The sequence below is a fragment of the Corvus brachyrhynchos genome, unplaced genomic scaffold (genome assembly GCF_000691975.1).
Source record: "Corvus brachyrhynchos isolate BGI_N302 unplaced genomic scaffold, ASM69197v1 scaffold101, whole genome shotgun sequence".
Classification (NCBI taxonomy): domain Eukaryota; kingdom Metazoa; phylum Chordata; class Aves; order Passeriformes; family Corvidae; genus Corvus; species Corvus brachyrhynchos.
In genome coordinates, this window is record NW_008237239.1 from 12,293,012 (window position 1) to 12,309,344 (window position 16,333).

The 16,333-nt window shown below is 40.9% G+C and overlaps 1 protein-coding gene across 1 annotated transcript in view; it reads left to right on the forward strand.

The window, feature by feature from the left end:
- LOC103612798 (vitellogenin-2-like) overlaps positions 1 to 16,327 on the forward strand; it is a 22,945-nt gene extending 6,618 nt beyond the window's left edge. Inside the window, exons 12-35 of the mRNA XM_017729595.1 lie at positions 197 to 414; positions 529 to 626; positions 1,066 to 1,190; positions 1,809 to 1,910; positions 2,502 to 2,621; positions 2,713 to 2,902; positions 3,241 to 3,334; positions 4,104 to 4,289; positions 4,494 to 4,638; positions 5,419 to 5,647; positions 5,731 to 5,906; positions 6,165 to 6,485; positions 6,714 to 6,761; positions 6,922 to 7,008; positions 8,374 to 8,586; positions 8,679 to 8,821; positions 10,128 to 10,266; positions 10,969 to 11,104; positions 12,315 to 12,501; positions 13,900 to 13,991; positions 14,461 to 14,558; positions 14,638 to 14,797; positions 15,890 to 16,051; positions 16,184 to 16,327. Of these exons, the coding sequence (XP_017585084.1) occupies positions 197 to 414; positions 529 to 626; positions 1,066 to 1,190; positions 1,809 to 1,910; positions 2,502 to 2,621; positions 2,713 to 2,902; positions 3,241 to 3,334; positions 4,104 to 4,289; positions 4,494 to 4,638; positions 5,419 to 5,647; positions 5,731 to 5,906; positions 6,165 to 6,485; positions 6,714 to 6,761; positions 6,922 to 7,008; positions 8,374 to 8,586; positions 8,679 to 8,821; positions 10,128 to 10,266; positions 10,969 to 11,104; positions 12,315 to 12,501; positions 13,900 to 13,991; positions 14,461 to 14,558; positions 14,638 to 14,797; positions 15,890 to 16,051; positions 16,184 to 16,299 (3,585 nt within the window). The 3' untranslated portion in view covers positions 16,300 to 16,327. The remainder of the gene's footprint in view (positions 1 to 196; positions 415 to 528; positions 627 to 1,065; positions 1,191 to 1,808; positions 1,911 to 2,501; positions 2,622 to 2,712; positions 2,903 to 3,240; positions 3,335 to 4,103; positions 4,290 to 4,493; positions 4,639 to 5,418; positions 5,648 to 5,730; positions 5,907 to 6,164; positions 6,486 to 6,713; positions 6,762 to 6,921; positions 7,009 to 8,373; positions 8,587 to 8,678; positions 8,822 to 10,127; positions 10,267 to 10,968; positions 11,105 to 12,314; positions 12,502 to 13,899; positions 13,992 to 14,460; positions 14,559 to 14,637; positions 14,798 to 15,889; positions 16,052 to 16,183) is intronic.
- The last annotated feature ends 6 nt before the right edge of the window (positions 16,328 to 16,333 follow it).

A 16,333-nucleotide genomic window follows, 5' to 3' on the forward strand; every position in this document is an offset into this window, starting at 1 on the left:
CCATTCCTAATGGGTGTTTCTCCCTGGGTTCATGGTGCACCCAGCAATATCTTCCTTTTCAGTGACAGGACTTGTGCTCACGTCTCTTGTTTAGGGTTCTGTTCTCCATTCACTGCAGAGCACATATGTACTGCTTAGGAAATACCGCTCACTGGGAAGTTATGGGCTACTCAGAGGTTGTATCTTCCTCCTGTAGGTCAGGGAAATCACTCTCCAGGTCTTTATGGACAGCACGCTTGCTCCAAATGTCCGAATGGTGGCTTGTGTTGTCCTCTTCGAAACCAAGCCTGCTCTTCCAACAGTAGCAGCTCTGGCCAGCTCACTGCTGACAGAGCCCAGCCTGCAAGTAGCCAGTTTTGCATATTCACACATGAAGACTTTGGCAGCAGGCAGGATCCCACAGCTCTATAAACTGTAAGTAGATGAAGAAGTACATTTTTAGTAGCAAATGGAGATGTTTTTCTTGCAGTTTTCTAAGAATTTGGTCACAGCCGGCTCTCTTCATATGGTTTTAACTCTATTATTCAGGTCTGCTGCTTGCAACGTTGCCATTAAACTCCTGGGCCCCAGACTTGACAGGCTGAGCTATCGTTACAGCAAGGTCATTCAGATCAGCGACTATTCCTGTGAGTACCATCTGCCCTGTGCACTTCCTCAGCTTAGGTACCCAAATACCTCTATTGTGTTCTATGATTTTCATCCAAAATCCAGCCATGAGCTGTGAGTTTAGTGCACTCTTGAAATAGAAAAAGCAGAAGAGTGTCCTAATATGCACATTAAATCAGCACACGCGCAAAATTCCCTGAGGCTCTTTCTCAAATCTCTGGTATCTGCTGAGGAAAGTGGTGCTTGCAAATGGGTTTAGGCCTCCTTCTTCAGTCTCTGGGATTGTGCTGGCTCTGCCTTAGGACAAAGTCCTCCTATTGAGGTTGCAAACTTGAGGACCTGTGGGACTGAATCCTGACAGAACCCCTTGTCATCTGCTACAGCACATACCTGAGGTGGCTTATGTGCACCAGACACCTCAGAGAACCTAATTTCTGCTGCTTTTTATTCCTGTGGCAGCTCAATATCAGGCTGGTGCCATTTGGAGGGTCTATCTAATGAACAGTCCCAGTACCATGTTTCCATCTGATATAATCACAAAAGTAAGAGGATATTATGCAAACACTGCAACGGATATTATTGAGGTAAGTATTGCATTAAGGCAGCCAGCTTCTGGACTGTGATGCAGTGTTTAACTCCATTTCTGGCTGTGAGGGTGGATGTGGAAGGGAAAATTTAGATAATGATTATGATTTTACTTAGGCTTCTTCTTTTATTTGGGCTTCTTGACATATACATTCATCAATGAACACACCCAGTATAGGCATGTAAATCTAGAAGCAGAGGAAAGCTTACACAGCAGAACATCCATCTGCCCACCTAAAGTCACATGGGATCCAGGGTATTTTGCATAAGTACAGGGAAATTAAATTTCAGCCAGCAGTACAGCCAGGGCAGCACAAAGCTCCATGTAACAGCATGCAGAAATTTACACAGCTTCTTGGGCAAGCTTTGCAGCCTGGGCTGTGTTCTGCACTACCCTAAAATTATCCCTGTTAACTAATTTAAGGCTGGCTGGCTCAGCACATCCTCAGCATCTGCAGCCATAGCCTGCAGTCATCCGCCAGGTAGACATGTCCTTGTAATGCAATGGCTTCATGAAACAAGTATTTCGTGTGGCCTCGGTGAGTTAATACCAGGCACAAGGGTTTTCCTGAGCTCTCTTGTACTTGGGCTGTGATACCTGACTCTGTTTCCTACAGGTGGCTTTCCGGTCACAAAGCCTAATCCAGCTTATCAGGAAGCAGAACATCCCCTTTGCTGAGTATGAAACGTACAAGACCCTGAAGGAGCTGGGTAAATTGGTATGTCTGGGCACCCTTCCCACTTGTCTGCAACAGACAACTCCTGACAGCACCAGGGTTGCATCACCCACCCACTGAGGCATCCCTTCCATGTTTCTGGAAGAAAGGAGTCAGTCATCCTGTTCAGTCATGGAAAGCTCTACTTACATTGTACTTACTCTTTCAACAGATGCCACCTTTTCACTCAACGTGTCAGCTCTTAATGTATAGTACAAAAGATGAGGATGCTGCTGGGAGCCAAAATGCTTTAAAGTGTATGTTAGAACACACTAAGTGGTTGCTCTTCTCTTTTAAAAGGGTTATTGAATAAGGTTTTCCTTCATGAGTCCTTAGGTGTCACCTACTACTTACAGCAGCAGAAATTACCAAGCCCTTACCTCACCCTTACATAGGGAAACTCTCTCTGAAATCAGATATGCAATATAAGAAAATCCACATCGGTTCAGACCTGTAAGATGTCTATTAGGTTTTTGGCTAAGGAAACACAGTTCTCATCCTTCAGATGGGATCTACTCTTTGCTAATACATTACTCCATTTAAGTGACATTTTCTGCTTCTTCGCTTTCTTCCCATCTCTCCTTAACACCACAGCTTCTGGGTTGGAAAGAACTGCCACCTGAAGACCCCCTGATATCTGCTTACATCAAAATATTGGGTCAAGATATCGCCTTTGTTGACGTTGACAAAGATGCCATTCAACAGATGATGATGGTACTGACAAGGCTGTTGAATTTTTTGTCTGCAATGCTGAATGATTTCCCTTCTGTGTCTCCTCTTACCTAACCTACTTCTCTGTTTCCAGAGTCTAACTGGATCATCAAACTGGCAGCCAGTGGTGAAAAAGGTGGTGGAAGAGGTCCAGAGAGGCATTTCAGGCCGATGGGCCCTGCCGGTGATGGTGGGTGAGATGCGGCACATCGTCCCCACCATCGTCGGCCTGCCCCTGGAGCTCGGGCTGTGCGGGGCCGTGGTGGCCCAGGCTGCGGCTGACGGTGAGCTTGGGCTGCCAAACTGAGCAGCTGCCCCACAATAACTGTGGGTCAAATCCCTCTGCTGAAATTCAATCCTGCTATATTCTTGAAAAATACGCCAGTAATGTCAAAACATTAGTGACCAGCTACCTCCAAAGGGTTTGAGGAGTCATTAGCATATTTCACCTGAGATGTATTTGTATAACTCTAATTTGGATTAGCAAACTTGAAATAACCATGTAAAGTATTTCAAAATGTAAAAGCATTGCCTTTGCATTAACTACTATGCTTATTGAAAGCATTATATCCCCAGAATTTATTGTTTCTCTGTTCATGTAATTTCTGTCTGTCTTTTTCAGTGGATGTAAAGGTATCACCACCAGTATCTGAGAATTTTAGACCCTCACAGTTGTGGGAAGCCAAGGTGGATATTCATGCTGACATCAGGCCAAAGTAAAAATTACATTTATTTTCACATACACAAGCATTTATATTTAGAGTTATATTTGACATAGATATGTCGTGGCATGTAGCTATACAGGGATCTTACTTGTCCCATACTTTGGACAAATGTGCTAGTCCAGAGCAGCAAAGTTATGAGAAAGTAACACAATCCCCTGATGCTTTACAACCCTGCAAATCCAGCAGTGTGCATGGTATCCCACAGGTCATTGTGCTGTTCTGCCATTGCTAAAAATGCTCACATTTGTAGTTTCCAATGACTAAAGATACTAATATCTGAAAATATGTCATCTTAGGTATTAAGTTTTTTATAATTTCAGCATAGAATCACATCATCACCTGGCAAAAACCACAAGGATTTCAGGGGGGAAAGGGGAATGCTTCTGGATCTGCAAAAGCAACAGTAATGATAATAGTAATAACGATAATAATGATAACATTAACAGCAATGATAATAATAAAAGTAGTGATAATATTAAAAAAATTGACAGAATCTGAAGCTACAAAAGTCTGGAGTTAGCTTGTCCTCAAGCAATGTATCAGTGACAATGCAGTAAGAAGGCCCATGTTAGCTTTGCTTTTCAGACAAATCACTTCACCTTTTCAGCTTTTTGCTTATCCTGTTGTGATAAATCTCTTCATCCATCCGTAGTGGGTCTTACAATAAACAGAACAGCATGAAAATGTAATTTTTCATTTCAAAGTTAAATTTATGCATAAAATTATGTAATTATGACTGGTTTTATTTCCACTCTTTCAGAGCATATTTTCATACGATTGCAATGATGGGGATTAATACGCAATACTTTCAGAGTGGTCTTGAATTTCGTGCAGAGTTCAGTGCCAACACTACAATGAAATTTGATGCCAGGATAAATATGAAAGAGAAAAATTTGAAGATTGAAACCCTTCCCTGCCATCAGGAGGCTGAGCTTGCAGCTGTGAGGTACAGAAGAGCTTTTTGCATTTTGCTTGCTCTGTGTTACTGATTGTGAGTTCCCTGTTATAAAATCACACATATACAACTGGTTGTTAAGGTCTGCCATACCTGGCAGCCACATAAAGCTTAGTACTGCCTTTTTTGCACCAGCAAAAAAGGGTAGAGTGAAATCAGAAGGTGTTACTTGTGTGCCATTTATCACCTTCACAGGAGTGAAGTTTATGCTATTTCAAGGAACATGGAAGAAGAAGATTCTGAAAAGAAATCCCAACTTCTCCCCAAAGGAGAAATACCAAGTATCTCTGACCACCTACTGCAGTCAAAAGAAGGATCTTCAAGACCTGGTAGCTGGAAGGTAAGGGAGCCTCTCACCATTTGTACTGCAGACAGGCAGCTCGTCAGAAGGGCTGGGCACCCCTGACACAGACGTTGTCATAAACCAGATCACAAACACAGGAATGGTGAGATTCAACAGGGCCCTGATATTTCTCAAACCAAGCCTAAGGCCCAATGGGTTCATGACATGATCATCCACAGTCCACTCATTTTCTTCATTGCACGCAGGCAGGGCTGCTTTGATGGCATGTCTTCATATTTCTTTGCAGCCATGAGACAGTGCCTGAAATTTACATCCTTTGTACAATATCTGTTTTTTTCCTGAATCAGAATAATGTGAAAAATTATGAAAATGGTGTGAAAAATAGGGCAGGATGTAGATTTTTCTTCCCAAATCCTGAGATAATCCCTGCAGTGGATTGCAGAAAAACTTTTTTTTATGTGCTCTTCAGCTTCTGAGGCTGGCTTGGGAGGGCTACACTGGCTTGCAGCAGGAGGGCTAGAATCCTTAAATGCAGAGGAACAGCCCCTCCAAAGAGCCCTGCAGGTTCTCATTGGGAAGTGTGTTTGTGAAGCACTGCCTGAGAAAGGGGGGCAGGAGAGCTGCCCTCTTCCACAGAGCACTTTGCAGGAAACCCCACTGCTTCCAGTTCCTGGATCTCTAATTTTAAGTGTTGCTTCCTTCTTTAAGCAGGACTGTCATCATTCTCTTCATTAATGGGAGGAATTATTTTAAGAGCTGGGACAATATTTTTTTGCTGGAAAATGACTTTATCTGCCATATTTTTGTTTAATGCAGCAAAGCAGTATTCTTAATGTGATATCCAAAGGATACCAGCAAGGTTCAGAAGAGGCACATCACAACAGTGCAGGAAGAAGATTTTACTCACGCAGGTTCTGTAGAAAATTTGAAAGTTTGGGATGTTCTACTTGTCTCAGCATTAAATCACGAAATTCTGCTTTCTTAAGAAATACCTATCTGCATAAATTATTTGGAGAATTTGAAGCCAAAATAATTTTAAAGCCAGGTACAGTCATAATAACAAGTTTTTCTGTCAATCACAGTGAATAATGCTCAAGCAGCACAATCCTGGAATGCTTTTGCCTTTAGTTCGTACAGATGCTGATATTGAAAAAATACAGCTGGAGGTTCAAGCAGGATCCAAAGCAGCTTCCAAAATCATTGAGGTATCAAGCTCAGGGTCAAAGGAGGAGGGAGAGGCATCTCCATATGAGGACATTCAAGTTAAACTGAAGAAGATTCTAGGCATTGAAAATGTGTTCACGGTAAGAGACTTTGAGCATCAGAGAGGGAAATATTTCCTATAAATGAAACCAAGGGTTTCCATTGTGGAAAGGTGGCGTGGGAAAGCAAGGAATTGGGCTGGGAGGAATGGGCCCATGTAGTTCTGGTACAGCTTCTGCAGTGTGTGGGGACAGGAAGTACTATTTCCTTGGAAGCCTGTGGTGAGCATCTTGTCTGACAGCCAGGGAAATGTTACAGAACAAGCTATAAATTCATGATGCTTTCAACTGTTTTTGGAGGCTGCAAATAAAACACGGCGCCGCACAAAACGGATTAACCGAGAGTACAAGAATGCAGATACCGGCCTCTGGGCAGAGCCCAGTGCATCCCACCTCTCCAGTTCATCCTCTTCTTCTGCTGCTTCCTCTGCTGATGGTAAAGAGCCCGGAAAGCATCATAGGACAAATGAAATAAGGCAATCTGGGAAGAAGCATGGCAGCAAGAGCAGCAGCAGGAGCAGCAGTGGCAGCTCTGCTAGCAGCAAAGCATGCAGCAGCAGCAGCCAAGACCACTCTGGGGACAGGCACTGCAGTGGGGACAGTGAATATTCCAACCAACAGGTAATTCACTCTGGCTGGATCTTTTTACACTTCTTATAGTAATTTGTTCTCTGAAGCATTTCGGATCAGAATTTTGACATTTCAGAATATTTCACTGTAAAATGTTTAAAAAACTCAATTTTGTTTTGCTTTGTTTTCCATATTCAGTATGGAAATTTTTAATGCATTTATCAAAAGTTAGTTCCTTATTTTCTCTTGGGTTTTCTTACACACTATCTATTTTCACAGGCAAACACACCTGTTTACCAGTTTTTGTTTAAGCCAGCGGATGAACAGGTACATTTACTGCATATAGTGGGACCAGGGTGTACAACTACTCTTTCTGTCTTTGCTGCAATTAGACCCTAGTTCTCTGAGAGTAAAAATATGATAAATTGATTCTGCAACAACTTCCAGCGGTAGGCACCTGCTTCAAGGTGATTCTCTGTTGTTGCAGGACCCAGGAGGGGAAATCCTGAACATCAGCATCAGCTCTTCCTCTTCTTCAGCTAGTGATGAAGGCCTCTCTAGAGCCACGTCTCAGGTGAGTGTCTTAATCTGCAAGAAATCAAAATATTTACTTTGCATTTCCAGCTGTTGTATATAACAGAATAGGAAAAATACAGTGATTTAGCATATTAGGTATACAGAAAGAAACGGAACTGTTTCTTGTTTTATAAAGGTGAGCACATTGGATGGTCATTGAATGTTATTTAATATTCACTCAATACAGGCTATCTTTGAATGAAACTGGAATGTATTGCTGTATATGTTGAAATTTGTCTTACTCAGTAAATAATTCACTATAAAAATAAGAACAATTTAGAAGTGCTGACCTGCTTGATCAGAATCTGGTTTCAGGTATATTTTTATTGTGTATCTTTCTGTAAAAGTTTAGGACTTGACTCTGCTGCTCATTTGTTCATTAGGTTCTCACTGAAGAGTCCTTCTGCTCATGTTAGCAGGACCGTAACAGGCCTTTAAAAAAACCTTGAGTAGGAGCATGGCTCCAACTCTGAGAGCAATCCAGGTGTTTATTCAGGAATGTGTGCAGGGAACATAGTTAATAGTACCTGGTCCTTCTACAAGAACTGAGGGAATCTGGAGTGGATTTTAACAAAGAAAAATTTCACACATTTCAGGCAATGACCTACCTGCCTACAACATAATAAGCCTTACTTTGCTGGGGCATCCCTTCTGCAGCAGCAGCTCCCAGTGGTTAGTGCAAGTAGCTTGGGGAAAAAAAGAAACCAGGTCAACCTTCTCCCCCACCATTTCTGTGCAGCTTAAATTCACCTCTCTTGTCCATCTTTTCACCATGTTACTACTTCCCTGAACTCTTTCTCAGCCACAGCCTTGTTCTTTCCCCACTTCCCACTAAACCCCATCCAGCTCTGTCTCACCCAATCCTTTGGTGTGTCTCTGTCACTCAGACCTGGCAGCACAGGGAGGACCTGCTGCCCCACAGCAAATTCCCCCTGCAGCTGTCCCCTGGCCAGGCGGGGACTCTGCCCACAGCTCAGGTAGGACACTCAGGCAGGTGCTGCTGCTGGGCACAAGGGCCCAGCGTTGAACAGGGCCATGTGCTGCTCCTCGTGCAAGTACCACACTTAGGACTGCACTGAACAGATCCCCCTGACAATACAAACTATCATGGTTTTAAACAGGTGGTCAAGCTAGTTTTATCAAAAAGCTATTAGTTTGACTGAATTTGGGTAAGAGAGCAGTGCTGAGCTGGGTCATATCAGTTCTTTATCCAGTACCATGCTTTTTTTGTTGCATTGAAAGTACTTTGCAAAAAAATTCCCAATACAGTTCTACTTGCATAGGTCATACCAGTGGTTGTACTATTGTAATTCTAACGCTTTGTTTATGTCTTTGACCTCTACTTCCTCTCTGCTCACCTAAGCCTAAATTCTTGGGAGACAGCAAGCCACCGATACTGGCTGCAGTTCTTCGTGCCATCCACAGAAACAAGCAGCCAACAGGATTGCAGCTTGTCCTGTACACTGATACACAGCCCAAGAGGTGGAGAATACAGATGTTTGGTTCAAGCATCACAGGACCAAGTAGATGGAAACTCTGTGCTGATGCTTCAGTAATAAATTACCGAAGAGTATCAGTAAGTTTAAAATATCAATCAGCTCAAATATAAATGAAGCATAAGGATCCTACTGTGTTTTATGCAAAAATTTATGTATTTCCCTCTGCTAGGGCTCTCTTAAATGGGGTAAAGATTGCCAGGACTACCACATTGCTACTCGGATTGCAACAGGACAATTTGCTGCTTATCCAGCTATGCAGATGAAGCTGGAGTGGCTAAAAGTGCCTTCAATAATCCGAACAACTGCAAGATGGTGAGATTTCATTTTAGTTTTTGAAAAATGTATGTCAATGCTCCAAATAATTACAGGTTCAGTTCTGCAATTTCCAAGCTGGAAAAATTCCCCTTAATCAGTAAGATATTATAAAATCAGATTACATGTGTTTGCTTTCTCTGCATTCATTCCCTCAAAGCATACTGCATTTTAGTTTGCAAGAAAACCACCTGGGATGATGGGATTCACCTAATCTATTGTAGACTTGTAATTTAAAGTGCCTGATTTAGGAGATTGGTCTCCTGATGCTTCCTGATTTATGGAGGCTCAGAGCAGAAGCCTGACATTGGTTCTCTGAAGAAGTCAGGCTCTTACTTAATTTCCTAATGCAGGCACCTTGCCTCTGGCTTCTGAAGCAGGTGATACAAAAACTTCCTATAAGGCATATGCACATTAAATAAAAAATGTTTTATGACATTTAGTGTGAGAAAACTGTAGATGCTGGATTCTGTTCACGTGTGTCTCCATATACATGAAATACCTGTCACATTCATTCATTCCTTGTATCCCTCCATGCATTTGCCTGCAATAACATATAGACCCACACCAAAGCCTATTTTTTGTCATAGTACTACCAAAATACAGACATGTACTGAAACTCAGTTAACTAAACACACACACAACAAAATTTTCACATTAAAGGCATTTGGTTAAAGTCTTCTGAAGAGGGTAACTTTCTACATTGGATTGAATTACCAGAAGCTGTTATCTGCTCTTATTAAAGGAGATGAAACCATCCAATTGACTATCCTGGAGCAATGCCACAGAACTTAGTTTTTTTCTGCTCTGAGACTATGCCTTTTTATAAAGGATTATTTTCTGTATTTCTCTATTTGAGTCCCAAGCCTGTTTGGAACCTCATTTGTAGAGATCCCTCCATCAGCTTGTTGACAGTCTTAGTGGGAAAAGGATCCTTGCCTAAAGTTATAACTGCAGGACTGACATATCAATATGAAATATTAATTTAATATTTTTAGCATGTTATTATTTGGGGGCTTATGTAATTGATGCCTATTTTTAAGTCTGAATATGTTTAAAATAAGTTTGTCACACATTTCTTCTCATATCACTCTCCCATCCAGTCTCTCAAGATCCTCTGCACCAATTAAAAAATAAATTTGCCTGCCCCTCCTTCCATAAACAACATCATGTATCACCAAACCCTGATGCAAAACATGTCTAACACAGAATGCATATTTTTTTATGGGGGTATTTTCATGTGAACAAATAATAACCAATTTTTTCGAAGACAGAGAGTTTTAATCACTTACTTCATTTTTTTCAGGTTATACTCAGTTCTTCCAGGAGCTGCCTATGTGCTTGGTTTTTCCCAAAGACAACAGCTTGGTCCCTCTCACCAGGCAACCTTGGTTATGGCTTTGACATCTCCAAGAACCTGTGATATTGTCTTTAAGCTGCCAGAGGTAATTATTTCCACTATCTTTTATCCTGAAGCAGTCAATACTCAGGAAATAGATGACTAATAGCTTTTTAAACGCATTGATTTTTTTAAAAAACCAAAAAAACTGTAAAGAAACTGCCTTCACAAGACATTATATTCATGCAGTGGTTTTACTATCAAAATATCTTACAACACATTTGTCTTTCTTATGTAGCATGCAAGCATATGAAATAAGAAACACGTTAGAGAACAGCCGTCGTGATTGATAGCACGTTAACAATAGCTTATTGCAAAGACCACTCCTCCCAAAATCTTCAGACAGATGATAGCTTTTCCTGTATTCTGGAAAAGACAGTAGTAAAACCAGGCTGTTGAGACAGCCAAAGAGCAGCACTTGATGTATGGGCAGAAAGAGGGTGTGCATCTCAGGTAAGCAAAGTGTTCAGCCTGAGAGCAAATGTGATGTACAGCTACCCAAAAAGCCGCAAATTGGTGACTCTCATTTATAGCAGTGCTGTTCCATTGGTTCCAGGTGTGTCACACTGTAGAACTATTTCATGCTGTACACAGAGGACTTGATTTCTTTTTCACTCTGACCTAAATCCAGATGCTAATTTAGATTTCAGTCAGCACAGTTCTCTTGGAATATTAGAGGAAAATGCTACCTTATCTCTACACTGTACTTTGCATTTCCATTCATGTTTGTTTTCTGCCTGATTTTCAGCTCACAATTTATGACACAGCCATCAGGCTTCCCTTGCCAGTCCCTTCACATCCAGGTATACCAATTTCAACATTACCATCCTCTGACTGGAAGGTCTTTTCCCAAGCAACACTTTCAATCATTGGAAGTCTTAAAGGTCAGCAAGTAACTATCTGCACAGGGATTGATTGACATTGCAAATTTTGTAAACATGACTTATACTTTGGATGTAACTTTTTTTTTACTTATTTATTCACTCACTTAAAAATCAGTTGGATGTCAGATAGAAACAAATAATCTGTATGAAAATCTGTGAGGCTGCAAAGATATAAAGAAAAGGAGACATAACAGGAAGACTAAACCTTCAGTTCCATGCCAAATAGTGCTTCCAAATACATCCATTCCCGAATGCATCCATTTCAGCTTCCCTGAAGAAATTGTTTGTGAAGAAAACACATTACAAAATTTGTGAGAAGGATATCTAAGTGACCTCTGATTTGGGGTGCTCTGCTTGATTAGCACTGTTACGTAGAAGCTGAAACAGCTCCAAAATATACCCATTAATTTCAAATCCTGCACTCTGATTTTGAAGGGATTATTGTTTGATTAATGCTGTATTAAGAGCTAATCACATTATACTTACTTAGGGTAAATTTTAAAATTAAAAGCTTTATGTAATCCTGCAATAAGGAGTCACATTTTGCTTGGAATCAGTGGGATAATATCATACCGTGCATATTTATAAGGCATCCCTGTCCAGAGCTGGGGGGTTGGAATTAGATGATCTTTAAGGTTCCTTCCAACCCAAGCCATTCCATGATGCTTTGGTATTTCTTTGGTAAACATCAAAACTAATCTGTATTAATTACAATTGTTGTAAAATAATTTCTAATCAGAGCTATTACAGTGAAAAAGAGAAAAGTGTAGTGTGCTATTTTTTCCTTCCCATCTTCTAACTATTTCTAATCCTTGTTATAACCCAATAAAGGTATCAGCATTTTAGTGAACTTTCTCTAGTGTTAATGATATGTGAATTATTATCACCTTTTGTGAAATTCTTTTGACTACAACAAAGTTAGAAAAGCCAAAACGCCACAAACTGAGAGCTGCACCAGCACCAGCTGTGAGCAGAATTCATCTCACACAATGACTGAATCATGGGGGGTTGTGCTGCTGCCTGGGGACTGCCAAAGTTCTACTTTTGTATTGCAACAAATCTAGTATTTCGTCTGACAGAATGAATTCACTTCTACATGGAAACATGTAGAACCAGAAGATTTTTTTTTTCTTTTAATTACAAAACTGAAATAAAATAGCTGTCTTATATAAATTATAAAATGCTTACTTTTTACTGTTTTTTTTTCCAGGTCATTGTACAGTTTTCCAAAATAAGATCACAACTTTCAATGGCGTTCAATTTAACTATTCAATGCCTGCAAATTGCTACCATGTCTTGGTGCAGGACTGTAGTCCAGAGCTTAAATTCCTCGTGATGGTGAAAAGACTCAAAGAGTCTGCTAACCTTAAAGCCATAAATGTCAGACTCGCCAGCCAGTAAGTGATCAAAAACTTAGTAAAAAATAGATGCCAAGCTGAATATGTTATATGAATATGTTATAAATTGGTAGGGCAGACTGGTGTCAGCATTAGACTCATGCAGAAAGTACTGATGTCAATGGAAAGATATCTAGGAGCGTCACTGGGGTTTGGGGACATGGCATGGTTAAGTTTTGTGCCTGCTTTGCTCTCTCCTAATTCTTATCTCACAGAAGGAAAATAAGTAAGTCATGGATATTTTGAACCAAACCACTACACTTAATTGGTGTTTCTGCTCGGTTTATGAACTGAACCTGCCACATGACTGTCTTTTAAAAGTGCTTCTGAAATATATTTGAGGTTCACAGTAACCTAAAGTCTTTACTGCCCCAAATTCTTAATTCATTTGTTAGAATTTAACTGTCTCATTTCAGGATTTCATGATTAGGCAGACACATAAACTATAAATCCAGAAGGAGCTATTGTAATCATTAGTCTGGCCTTCTACCCGAAACTAATAATTAGAACAAATTAGAACCCACACTCATTACAGCAGGGTTGTTGAGAAGTGGACATAGCTGAAAAGGGCATTACTTATCCCAGATTAGAGGCACTCTCTTAGGACATCTAGCTGGCACACAATGTTCTAATCTATTTGAAGTTAACTTAAGACACACTTTGTTTCAGCCTGGAGCAATCACCCCTAAATTGTATGGGATTATGCATATTAAAATCATTGTAGTGAGTGTTCTTCAAAGCACATAAATAGACTTTTATCTGTAAGGTTTCATTACCAGTAATTATTTATTTCTGAAAAATGTGTGCCTAACTGAGCCATAATGTTAGAGAAACAGAGGGAATCTAGTCTTCCCTGCACCTGTTTTGTGAAAGAACACAAGAATCTTTGTTTTGTAGACTGTATCTTTTGTGATAAAGACATTCCTCATCACTGAATCATTCCTGATTTTTTCATACAATTGTATGAATGTGCTTTTGATGTGCTTGAGCTTCATATTTCTTCATTAGAGCAAACACTGCTCTGAAGAAAATACTACAGTACACAGAGTGTTTAGGCTGTAAGAGAACTGCCCTAGGGAACCCAATCTTCCTTTGAAATGTAAAGCACCTTCAATTTATGTGAAGGTAATAGCAATTAGGTTGTTCTGCAGCAAGGTTCCTGTAGCCTGCTGTCTTCCTGCCAGAGCCGTGGCCACTCAGAGACAAGTACAGCCAGGGGAAGGTGTACGGGGAGCAATCCCCCTGGCACACTGTCCTGGGCCCCCTCAACCTTCCTCCTAAAGGATAGGAGGTGATTCATGCCAGAATGATATGAGCATCCTGCACGGATAGTTCTACCAGAACAGGAAATTATGAGCTGAGTAGGCATTTGTTTACACTAATTTCCTTTATTTAAAGTGAGGTTGACATGTATGTTTCCAATGGACTCATCCAGTTGAAGATTAATGGTGTCCAAGCCCCAAGAGATCTTCCATACACATCTAATTCTGGTAAGAGACACACCTTTACATTTAATCTTTCTGGATCTTTTGAAGAAGGAAAGGACATGATCCTTCAAACACTTCACAAGATAAAGATCATCCTAATTTGAGAAACAATTAGGTGATTTTAATACACTTCCATGCAAGCTTTTATAGTGGGTGGCAAGAAAGATGAGCAAAGAAAGAGTTGCTGATCCTGTGCATCTTTGCACAGACGAAAAAATGCAGGGCTGTGGTATGTTTTGCTGATCCCAGAGACCACAGAATGAGCATCTAGATGTCTCCTGTACAGCCACCCTTGTGAGTGACTTCAGCTTTTCCCAGGGCAGGGAGCAGTAGTCGTTCTCCTTCCCCCCATCTCTTTCAAGATTCTTTAGAGTGTGCATTATGTCCCCAGGAACTTTACAAATGGTTCAGGGTGGACCCTAGAACAATCACTTCATTTTAGAAAATATCTTATTTTGCTTTTTTGTTGCAGCTGCAAGCATGCTGATCAGCAGTGAAAAGAAAGGACTGGCACTAAAAGCCCCAGATTATGGCATAGATAAACTATATTATGATGGGCATAGAATTGAGGTAATTTTTAAGTTACTTTCAGTGGGTTTACTTTCAGAAGAAAAGCATTTACATGCAACTTTTCTTTATTTCCACAAAGATTCAAGCTGCTTTCTGGATGGCTGGAAAAACATGTGGCATTTGTGGAAAATATGATGCTGAGGTGGAAAGAGAATATCAAACACCCGGTGGATATTTAGCTAAAGATGCTGTGAGTTTTGGTCACTCTTGGATCATCTCAGAAGACCCCTGTGCTGGAGGTACTAAGATTCTAACATCTATTAATATCATTGCCTTCAACTAATTAATTAGCCACAGGAACAGGTGACTTATATTAATTGTAGCACAGTCATCTCATTTTTTGGTTTTGTGATTAGTGGCTGCAGACTAAAAGAAGAAAAAAACCCCTGGTTTTCCTGAGGTTGGTAGTTCACTGGTTTTGCTGTGTTTTTTTTATCAAGATCTTATGCATTTTGTAGTTACCTGGAGTTTGTGTGTTCAACTTAAAACTCCTTAAGATGGTAACTTAGTATGAAAAGGAGGTAGTTTGACTGTTGACAAAAGTAATTTTATGTCATCTTTAATAGTTTCATTCTTTATTTTCATCCTGTTACTTCCAGGCTTTTAGTTTAGATTTAAAAATCATATCTACCCCTGACTATCAAACTAGAGGGCATTTGAGGTGGGAAAAACTTGTTTTAATTTCCTCGGGCTGAGATTAACACAACATGTAAACTTCAGCCCAGGGATGATTGATGGTTTTTGCCATCCACGTTCTACATAAAACCAACATGAATGTGTTGGTTACATTAGGGTGCCCTATACATTCTGTGTGGAACACAATCCTCTGGGTATGTGTCGGCCTTTTTGTAATGTGTTCTTAGACCAAGCTTCCCTGGGGTTACTGGTCCAGGAAAGCCTGGATCATAGCCTTAAGGACTAAACTATTCAGCCATGACAAGGCACGTATGATGCTACTCACAGTGCAGAAGTGAATATATGGATGTCTAGCAGCCACTACTGCCCTGAAATGAAGCACTGTCTTAGTTTAGGTAAAGTTGGGTGTCAGCTAACCAAGGTTTTCACATGTATCTTTTTTGATTTGGACATCAGCGTGCCACTTAGATCCCATCTGACAAGCCTCTGTCCTTGCAACTGTGCTTCACATGCCTCATTTTTTTTCACAGCCTGAGCCTTTAACAGAAAATTGATTCACCTCAACCAGATTAGCTTCATCTAGCTTGTCACTTGGTTTATCCATTGGTCTTAGTGTTTGCTAATTCTACAAATTAAGTCCAGAAAGTTATTTATCTAAACTCTGTGCAGGCTTTAAGAGGGTTCATGTTTTGTAGCTTGTAAGCTGCAGCACAAATTTGTCAAAAGTGAGAAGCCGGTTTCATTTGAGAAGACAGCAACAAAATGCTTCTCTGTGGAGCCAGTCCTTCGCTGTGTAAAGGGCTGTTCAGCAACCCAGACTGTTCCCATCTCCGTGGGCTTCCACTGCGTTCCAGCCGGTGAGTCTGGTGACCCTGTGCACAACACGACCAGCATGTCTGACTGGGATTCTGTAAAAAACCGTGAAGTGCACCATACTAACACAGGAGTTCCCTGATATATAACCAACCCCGCTCTTCTTCCTCCTTTAGACTCCGCTCTCAGCCTGGATGGGCAGCCTAGGCTGGACCAGAAATCCGAGGACGTCGTGAGCTCTGTCTCCGCTCACACGGCGTGTTCCTGTCAGCAGCAGGGGTGCCAGGCCTGAGCCCCCGCACGGATCCGCTCCGGGTCGGCTCAGC